General features: G+C 66.0%; 2 protein-coding genes across 6 annotated transcripts in view; one reads left to right on the forward strand and one right to left on the reverse strand.

Annotated features, from left to right (window-relative positions):
• The window catches only part of SLC5A10 (solute carrier family 5 member 10), a 38,744-nt gene extending 37,509 nt beyond the window's left edge, over window positions 1–1,235 (forward strand). For 2 of the 5 annotated variants that reach the window (XM_080556058.1, XM_080556059.1), the window contains 3 exons: window positions 137–352; window positions 494–575; window positions 686–1,235. In XM_080556058.1, coding sequence (XP_080412184.1) covers window positions 137–352; window positions 494–575; window positions 686–846 — 459 coding nt within the window. In that variant the 3' untranslated portion in view covers window positions 847–1,235. Of the gene's footprint in view, window positions 1–136 lie in introns of all 5 variants that reach the window. The other 3 variants (XM_080556055.1, XM_080556057.1, XM_080556056.1) reach the window with 2 other exon arrangements.
• Window positions 1,170–9,245, reverse strand: GRAP (GRB2 related adaptor protein). The gene is made up of 5 exons (XM_080556070.1): window positions 6,366–9,245; window positions 5,185–5,282; window positions 3,861–3,983; window positions 2,684–2,852; window positions 1,170–2,005 (listed from the first exon to the last, which is right to left on the reverse strand). Exons 1-5 carry the CDS (start codon window positions 6,441–6,443, stop codon window positions 1,820–1,822), a joined length of 654 nt encoding a protein of 217 aa, XP_080412196.1. The 5' UTR covers window positions 6,444–9,245; the 3' UTR covers window positions 1,170–1,819.
• Window positions 9,246–9,757: the final 512 nt, after the last annotated feature.

Genomic DNA, 9,757 nt, shown 5'->3' on the forward strand with positions numbered 1-9,757 from the left:
TTCAGCTGGCTGGTGTGCATGGGGTTGTCCTTTTCAATGTCTGCCCCACAGGGTTGTCCCCACCATGGGGTTTGTCCCCTGCTGGGGTGACAGTCCGTCCCCCTCCGGCTGTCCCCCTGTGGCCTTTGCTTTGCAGGGAGCTTTCTGGGGCTTGATGGCGGGGCTGGCGCTGGGGCTGGCCAGGATGGGGCTGGAGCTGGCGTACCCCTCGCCCCGCTGCGGGGTCCCCGACCGGCGGCCCTGGCTGCTGGCCGACCTGCACTACCTGCACTTTGCCGTGCTGCTGTGTGCTGCCACGGGAGCCGTCGTGGTGGGGGGCAGCCTGCTGAGCCCCCTGCCATCCCCGGACAAGGTGAGCAGCGCACGCGGGCGCCCAGGACCCCTCGCCCCAGACCCCCTTGGCTGGAGACGCCGGTGGCACCCGGGGCTGTGCCCTGAGCTCGGCCGGGGGGGTCCTGGGGGTGTTTTCTCACCGAAGCTCACCCGGTTCCAGCTGCGGGATCTCACCTGGTGGAGCCTGCCGTGGAAGCCCCCCCAGCCCTCCGTGGACGGCACATCCCAGGGACCCCTGGATGGTGAGTGTGTCCTCAGGGGTATCCTGCACGGGCAGCATCCCCGGTGCCCCCACGGTGCCTCAGTTTCCCCGTGGTCCCCTGTCCCCCTGCTCACCGTCTCTCTGTGCCAGGCCCCTGCTCATCCGCCCCGGGCAGCCAGCAGCCACCAAAGGCTGAGGGACCCCCGGCTCTGAGGGACACCACGGAGCCCCCCGTCTGGGCCCGGGTCTGCAACATCAACGCCGTTGTCCTGATGTGCATCAATATTTTCTGCTACGCCTATTTTGCCTAGCAGCCTGTCAGCCCCCCCAGGGGGGAGGGGAATGGGGGGAGAAACGGGGATTTGGGTGATTTTTTTTTTTTTATTTCTCGTGTGCGGGATGGGGGAAGTTTAAATCCGCTGGTGCAACGAGCTGGGTGTTCTCAGCGCCGTGGACCTGAGTGTGTCCCAGGGGACTGTGAGGTCCAGGGCTAGGAGAGCGGGGGGCTGCTGCGCATGGGGTCAGTGAGCCCCCAGGGTGAGGCTTTGGGGTGGGCATGCGGGGCTGCGGGGAGCAGAGCGGGCGAAGCCCAACCTCCATGAAACAGCAGCTGCGAGGAGGCCGCACTCGAGGGTTTCATCCAAACACACTTTACTAGCTCTAAATAAAATATTAAAAAGCCACACTTCGCAGCTACAAACAGCACCAGCAGGACTGAATTCCTCCGGGGCAGCCAGTCCTGGCACCCCGCACGGCGTTACCGAGCCCGGCCACGTCCCGGCCAATTTTCGGCTGCCTGCAGCTCTCTGGGGAGCAGGGGCTTCAAAAGGTCCTGGCGAGGAGCTGCCGCCCATCATGGCCCCAGCAAGAAGCCAGTCCGGGCTGGGCCTGCCGCGGCGTTTTCCATTTACTGGGCACGGGACCGCGGCGGCTCGGCACGGTGGTGGAGGCGGTTCCGGGTGCCAGCAGCGCAGCCTCCCCTCCCCGGCAGGAGCTGGGCTCCAGCTGCTCCCCTCGGCAGCTCCGGAAAAGTTTTTACACCCCTTTGATTTTGCGTGGCCCTACGCTTCCTCCCGCCGGGTTATTTGTCGGCACCGGGAGCGGGGCAGCCTCGGGACGGACGCCTGGCCAGCCTGGCCTCCACCCTTGGCACAGCCTCCGCTGCTGGCACGGCCTCCGCGGGAGGCACCACGCCGGGATGCGCAGCCCACGCTGCGTGGGGACAGCGTGGGGATGGCGAGGGGACGGGGGGGGGGCCACACGCAGAGCGGGGCAGCGGGCAGCTCACTTGCGCAGGGGGTGGACGTAGTTGCGGGGGAAGAGGCCGACGCGCCCGTAAATCTTCCCCTGCCACCAGTTGGGGTCGGGGCAGTCCAGCACCTCGATGATGTCCCCGCGGTAGAAGGGCAGCTGGGAGCTGTCGTGGGCCGAGAAGTCGAATTGGGCTTGCACGAATTTGGGTCTCCTCACCTGGAGGGAAGTCCAAGGTAGGTCAGTGGTGGGGACGGGAGCCCCCCCCCCCCGGCCGCCAGTGGCTCCGGTGGCCCCTGTGCGCTGAGCACCCAGCACGGTGGGGACACCGTGACACCGTGCGGTGAGGAGCAGAGCATGGAGGGGGCTGGGGCACCTGCTTCGAGGATAAGGGTTGGGAATGGAGGAAATCCTGCCATGGGGAGAGATGGGGAGCCCCGGGTGCAAGGCAGAGCTCTGGGGTGCAGGGCGGGACCCCAGGGTGCAGGGGAGGACCCCGGGGTGCAGCGCTCCCTGCTCCTGCTGCCGGCAGAGCCCCCTGGGCACCCAGCCCCTCGGAGGCACCCATCTCCGCCCCAGCCCGGCTCCCAGCACCCAGTTTCACCTCCACAATCACTGTCCCAGGGCACAGCTTTGCGGGTGCTGGGCTCTCCCAGGTGTCACCTCCATCCTGAAGGACAGCAGCGTGGGCACGGCAGCTTGTCCCAGCAAAACCTGCCCCACCAAGCTGCACCCAAGGCTCTCCTCCAGCCTGCCCGTGGGGTTCCCTCACCCCAACATCACCCCCTTCCCTGCCGTACTGCATGGCTGGGGTGCTCCGCTGCCCCCTGCCCCACTGCACTGCCCCCTGCCCCGCTCCACGCCACTCCTCTTGGCCCCACAGCCCCCCAGTGGCACCTCGGGGCTCTGGTCGTCATCCCGGAGGAAGATCTGCTGCTTCTTGGCGATAGTGGTGGTCCTGTAGAAGTCCACCAGCTCGTTGAGGGAGTTGAACTTCTCCTCCCAGAGGAAATACTTGCCATTGCGCTCCCGGAGCACCTTGAAATGCTGGACGTGCTGCCCGTAGCTGCGGATGGAGCACGGATGTTATCCTGGGCACCCAAACCCCTTCCAGCATCGCATGCAGAGCCCAGGGGCTGCCTGGGGGTCCTGCTACCCCCATCCTGTCCTGGCTGGGGGTGGCAGTGGCACTGGGGCCCAAACACCCACAGAGGACAGGTAGGAGAGCGGGGTGGCCGTAGGTTTGGGTGTTGGTGAGCCTCAGGAGACCCCAAGTCCCAGGAGAATGGAGCAGGCTGGGTTTTTCCCTGTTGTCCCAAGTGTGGGCACCTCCTCGAGGTGTCCTTGGGGGTGGCAGCTTGGGGTCCCTGTGCTGTGGGGCTGGCACGAGGCTGCTGCATGTCCCCACCGCTGCCAGCGCCCCGGGCAGGGGCAGGGACCGGGCCACGCTGGTGACGCAGGGCAGAGCGCGGCTCCCTTTCATTATGGGCAAGAACCTCCTTAAATGCTTAATTAGAGATTAGCAGCGTGAGAAAGTGCCTGGCTGGCCTGGGGCCGGCTCCTGCACCCTGGCCCTGGGCAGGGAAGGGGCAGCAATGGGGCGAGAGCCCCCGGGGCAGGCTCTGCCTGCTGGCACACTTCCTTGCAGCCCTGGTTGCCGATGCCAAAAATCCTCGGCCCCTGCAGCACTGGGATGCTGTGGCACTAGATGTGTCCCCCGGGTGATGCTCTGGGCAATTTGTTCCTGCAGGCCATGCGCTTGCAGCTTGGACCCAGCCCCGTAGCTACCTGCGTGGCTGTCTTTGGGGGCACCCCAACCTGCAGACCCTGCGGTGCCGCCCCGGCGGGGGCGAAGCAGCGAGGTGGCCCATCGCAGGAAACCGCGGGGACGGAGGCGGAGCGCGGCGCTGCGGGTGAGAGGAAGGGGAGGAAGGCCTGTGCGAGGCCGTGCTCAGCACCCCGCTGGCTAACACGTACCGGTCTGCACCAGGGCAGCCTTGCGCCTTCAGTGCCTGGTCCCCAAAATGGGGCTGGAGTCCCCGCGCCCACCCCCCTGCATCCCGCAGGCACTCACTTGACGGACACGGAGAACTCCCCCGGGGCACTCTCGCTCTCGCGGATCAGGAAGGCGCCCAGGTACTTGCGCTTGAGGAGCAGCTCCTCCGCCAGGTGCCGGGAGATCCTGCCCGCGTACCACCTGCAAGGGGCACCCGGCTCAGCACCGCCGACCCCGCAGGTGCCCCGGGGCTAAATCCCCACCCCGCAGGATGGGGGCACTGAGAGCTGCATGCCCGGGGGGGGGGCCCAAGTAGGAGCTCCCCATCCCGTTCCTGGGCTCCCCACGGGGCTGCACCCACCCAGGGCAGTTTTTCCCCTTCCCTTTCACCACCCTGATGTGGTCGGGGACCACGCTGCTTTTGCAGGGAGGACCCCAGGGTGCTGCAAGCACCGAAGTGCCCTCCCGTGCTGCACTGGCCCCGTGAGGACACCGAGCAGGGTTCGTGCAGCATTGCTGGCAGCCACCGCTGCATCCTGTCCCTGCCTTGTCCCCCGCTGTGCCGCGTGTCCCCCCTTTCCCCCCTCCACGACGTAGGAACAGCCCTGCCAGGTGCTCGGGGGGGGGGGGGGATCTGCAGAGCAGAAACCCCTACGTGCCGGGGTGAAGCCCCTGAAACGAGGTGGAGGAGCAGGGGAGATGGGAGAGTGCCCAGGCTCCATCACTGCTGAGCCTGCCCCCGAATATTTGGGAGCAGCAAGCACCGGGCAGAGCCTCTGCTGCCTGTTAAAACCACCGGGGAGCTGACGGCCGGGGCTTTAGCACAAAGCATCGCCCAGCCCCAGCCTCCAGGTGCTGCACGCAGGAGGCCAGGTCCCACCCAGCCCGGCTTGTTCCCCGAGCACCCAGCGGCGGCAGCGTCCGCCCCGGGCTGCCCCCAGCCCACGCTCCTGCTCCCCAGCCGCAGCCCCGAGCAGATTTCGCTACGGCATTTAAATGTGATTTACCAGGGGATAATGATACATAAAACACAGGTTAAAACAGGGATAAATTATGCCGGGCTTTAATAACACGGTAATAGGATTGTGTCTAATGCAGTTGTAATCCCATAATACTTTGTTGTTCCCCGATTATCATTTATTTAGCGGGCAGCCCGGCGCGAGGATGAATTTCTGTGTGTCTGGGGTACGTGGGTGCGCCGCCACCACCTTTGGTGGTGACGGCAAAGGGAGCCCACAGGCTGTGCAGAGCCCCAGCATCACTGCCCCATTGCTCCGTGACTCAGTTTCCCCACGTGCGGGGCTACCCTGGCTCGTGGCCGACCCCTGGGCATCGGGACCCACGGCTGGGATCGCTGCCGGGGTGCTGGGAGAGGGCGCCCCGGCGCTGGGGTGGTACTTACGGGTGGGGCTTGACCTTGATGTAGTTTTTGGGGACGAAGCCCTCGCAGCCGTACAGCTCGGCCTTGTACCAGTTCTGGTCATCTTCCATGTTGAGGATCTAGGGTGGGAGAGGAGCAGAGAGGCGCGAGGCTGGCCAGCATCCCTGCCGCAGCTCCTGGCCCCCACCATGGGTCAGCTGTCCCTTGACACCCCCGAAATCTGGGGCTCTGACCAAGGCTCAGACATTTTGCACGAGACAGGGCGTTCAGGGCAGCCACGCAGAGCTGGCTGCTCACCCTCAGCCCTCCACGGCTCGGGGTTTGGCTCATCGTCGGGCTGCCTGGCGTCACCCCAATCCCCCAGCCAGGGAAGGGGGGGTAAAACCCACCCCCAGAGGAGCCGGGCTGCAGCCAGCCCCGGTGCCCCCGGGGCGATGGCAGCGTGGGAGGACGCGTCCCGGTGCGAGCAGGAGGGCTGTGACACCCGTTTGTGCGCGACACCATTTTCCAGCCTCCCACGCAGGGGCCCGGGGTGGCTGCACAGCTGTGCAAACAGGATCCGAAACCCTATAGGGCTGCGGGGAAAACACGCCGGGGAGGCAGGGCCAGGGGATGTGTGCGGCAGCTTCGGGGCCCCGGGTGATGGCCGTGCCCTCGCCGTCCCCGGGGGCTGGTGCCGCTGCGCGGCCGGGGGTGCTGCAGGGTGCTGGGGGCCAGGAGCAGCCCCCGGTGCTGCGGCATCAGCCCCATGGACAGGGGTTGGTGGTGTGGTGCGGGAGCCCTTGCCCCCATGGTGGGGCTGTGGTGCCTGGGGGGGGTTTGAGGCTCCCCGAAGGTTTTTTGGCAGCTGAGCCCATCCCAAAGACAAGCAGCCTGGTGTTTGGGGCCCTTGATGTTGCTGTGGGGCAGGGGAAAAACGTGTTTCAGCCCCAAAACAAGGCTCAGGTGGTGCCACCAATGCTCCCATGGCCAGAGAGGCTGCGTGCCGTGTCCCAGCTAGGACCTCTCTGGAGATGTGCCCGGTGGCACAGACAAGCAGTACCCTCCGCTGCTGGGGATGCTGCTCTGCACCCCAAAACCTCAAAGAATGGCTCCTTCTCCCCATGTAAAGCCCCAAAGAGGCGACAAAGCCGGGCGCAATGAAAGCACCGGCTTCGCCCTACGTACCCTCTCCTTCCCCCCAGCCAGCAAACCCCCCGTACCTTCAGCGTGTCCCCTTTCTGGAAGGGCAGCTCGTCCTTCTCCGTCGCCTGGAAGTTGTACAGGGCCACCGACTCCATCCCGCCGGCTGCCGCGGGGCGCGAGCGGGATCCCCCTGGGGCTGCGTGGGGCTCGCTGCCCCACGGCGCGGGGCTGTGGGGCACGGGGCAGGCGCACGGCGCTGCCGGCGGGCAGGAAACCGCGCTGATGTCAGCGCCCTGCCGGGGCGAAACGGCGAAAGCCACGAGGGGTGCTGCCTGCCGGCGGGCACGGCTGCCCAGATGTGCCACCCAGACGTGCTGCCCCGATGTGGAGGGTCCGGCTCGGACCGTTTGTCGGGTGCCTGTGGGATTTTGGAAGGAAATCGGATGGCGACGGGCCGGGCGCGCGGGGCGAGGATGTGGGTGAAGCGTGTGAGCGCCGCTGGGGGAGGCTTTGATGTCTCGTAGGGGCTGAGTGCCCTGGCGCAGCCCGCGGAAGGTGGCTCGGTGGGAATGGTTCTTTCTGCGGACGTGGGGATGCAATCACAGAGGGCGGGATGGGCAGAGGAGGAGATGAAGGGGGTGGATGCACGCACCTGGTTTCTTTGGAAATCAGACCGAAAACAACGTGCCAGGTGCCAGCCTCCAAACAGCGAGGTTTCCGCATGGCTGTTCCTGGCCTTGTGGGGCTGTTTGGGGGCTGATTTTTCCAGCTTTCCTTTTGCAGGAAAAATAAATTTATCCCTTTTAGACCAAAATGACTTCCTGTCGCTCTCGTGGGCTGCAGGCACCGTGTGTGCAGGGCTCGCACGCAGGGCACCACCGGCGAGGTCCCCGACACCACAAAACCTTCCTGGCGCATGCGTGGGCCGTGGCACGAAGCACACAGACAATCCGCCGGGCGCTGGCTTTGCTTTGCAGCGAGGAATTAAACCGGGGACAGCTGCGGCTCAGTCCCTCCCAGCGGGCTTGGGCATTTTCCAGCAGGAAGCCGCTGCCATCTGCCCCGGGAAGGGACGAGCCGCGGTGCTCGGTGTCCATGGGAAGCAGAGAGGGATGTGCGGGGTGTCCCTGGGTGTCCCCGCACCCAGTGGTGCCCCGGTCCTTGGCCATTATCCCCAGCATGGTCCCAGGGGAAGCAGAGAGGCTGGGAAGGCCGGGGGGGGGCCGTGGGAACTGGGTGTGTGTGCTCGCTGTCACGAGGAGGACGGGATGTGGCGAGTCCCCGCGGTCACTGCAGCCCAGCCAGACCCAGGGGACGGGGCTGGGGCTCAGCCACGGGGCGAGAGTCCCGTCCCTGCAGCCCCAAGGGAGCAGGGCTGGACGGTGCCCGGAGAAACCGCCCCGCAGAGCCAGCCAAAGGGGCCGATCCTGCATTGCCGAGCCCACGTGCGGGGAGGATTTGGGCCTTGCCCCTTCTGCCTCTGCTTGCGAAGGGCACGGGATGGAGAGGCCGGGGCGAGGTGGGCGCGGAGGCGTCGGAGAGCCGGGGGGAGGTCGGTTCCCGGCGGGTTTGGGAGCAGAGCGGAGCAGGATGATGGCCCCGATGGAGGCATTTTGGGGCCCGGCTTCCTTGGGGTCATGGCGTGGGGCACCCTGGGGTGCTGGGCATGGAGCCAGGCACGGGGCTGCGCCACCCTGCGGGACAGCGGGGTGACAGAGGGCACCCACAGCCTTGGTGCAGCAGCCGGACCCAGGACCGGAGCAGGATTGGGTCCTGCCAGCAGATGGCAGCAGCATCCAGGGCGACACTGGGGACACTGGGGACACTGGGGACAGTGCCACATGCCACCCAGCTCGTGCTGGAAGCGGGCAGCCCCTTGGGCATCTCTGCCCTGCCACCACCCACACCGCGTCCCCTTCCCCGTCCCCCCCTTGCTGCTGCCCAGCAGGGCCCTGGGCCCTCCCAGCCCCCAAATCCCTGCAATTCCTCTGTTTCCTTCCCATTTGTGGGTCTGGGACCGTGGGCACGCTGGGGGTGTCGCCCCATGGGCCACGAGCATCCCGGTACAGCAGAATTGGAGGTTCCTGCTGGCCTCCAGCTGCCTCCTTCCCCAGGGAAATCCTTCTGCCTGCCCATGGGCAGCCCCAAACCTCCCCCACCCCACTCCTGCCCCATCCCAGAGCCCCCCTGGAGGGATCGTGGGCCCCACAGCACCCTGAGCCCCTCAGCGCTCAGCTCCCGGAGCCAGCGGCTGACTAACCACGGGCCTGAGCCATCCAAAAAAACCTCAAACCAAGTTTTTTTTTTTTTTCCTCCCTCTAGTGTTTTGCCAAGGATCCATATCCGTACAGCACACGCCGTACTGGCGCAGGGAGGAGCCCGTCCCCGCAGCTCCATCCGCAGGCGGTGGGTGCTGAGCCCTGGGCAGGATCCTGCTGGGTCTGCACCCCGTCCCTGCACCCTCTGCGTGCCCCTGGGGTTTAGAGGGGGTCCAGGGGTGCTGGGTGGTCACCGTAGGTGGGTGTCAGAGTCTGCAGCCTGCAGCAAGATGCTGCGAGCATCAGCCTGGCTTGCGAGGAGACCCCGAGGGCTGAGGACGAGCTCCGTGGGTGCCACCACTCGCCCCCACGCCACCTCTGCCTGCAAATGGGGGACTTTCGTGGCCCTGGGGAGAGGCAGAGGATGCTGTGGGTGCTGGCATCGCCCCTTCCCCTTGGCGTGAGGTTATGGAGTCGGCTCCTCCTGCAGAGCGCGTCCCGTTAGCCCCCGGTGTAAGTGGGGTGGGAAATGGGAACCCCGCGGGTGGGAGCCCGGGTGTGGGGGTCTCGTTTTTGGGACTGGTTTTGGGCTGATGGGTGCAAGCAGTGTCCGTGCCTGGTTCTGGGGACAGGCGCTGCCTCCGTTTTGGTTTAGGGACACGGCTGTGGTGGACACCCAGTGAGGATCACTTGTGGAGAGGGTAGAGTTAATGAGTTAATCAGTGGGGCCAGCAGCAGCTGGGGGCTGGGCACCCCCTGGGCCCTACAAAAGGAGGTGGAGGCCCCCAGCTGGGTTTGGGCTGATGGACAGGGGATGCTCTGCACTGTGGGGTGGCTCTGGGACCTGCTGCCTCCTTCCTCATCCCAACCCCGCTCTGCTTTTGGCTGCCTGAGCAGTGTCTCGTTGTGCCAGCTGCAACAGCTTTAAAAAGCTTTCTGCTGAACCTGCCGGGTGCTGCTCCACAAATATCTGACGGAGGCTTCTGGGGTGAGAAACTACCACGGCACCCAGCCCTCCTGCTTGGTGCTGGGCTGCCTGCGTGCCTTGTGGGGAAGGTGGGCTTCCCATAACCATGTTTGCTGGGTAGGCCGGTGTTATGGTGTGTGCAGGAGTTGGGGTTTCTCTGCTGCTTCTCGTGGCCCCCTTGGGAGCACCCCTGGGTTGTTGGGGGCCAGGAACCCAGGGTGTCTTGATGCTGCTTTATCCCATG

Source organism: Anser brachyrhynchus (genome assembly GCF_964034855.1).
Source record: "Anser brachyrhynchus genome assembly, chromosome: 15".
Classification (NCBI taxonomy): domain Eukaryota; kingdom Metazoa; phylum Chordata; class Aves; order Anseriformes; family Anatidae; genus Anser; species Anser brachyrhynchus.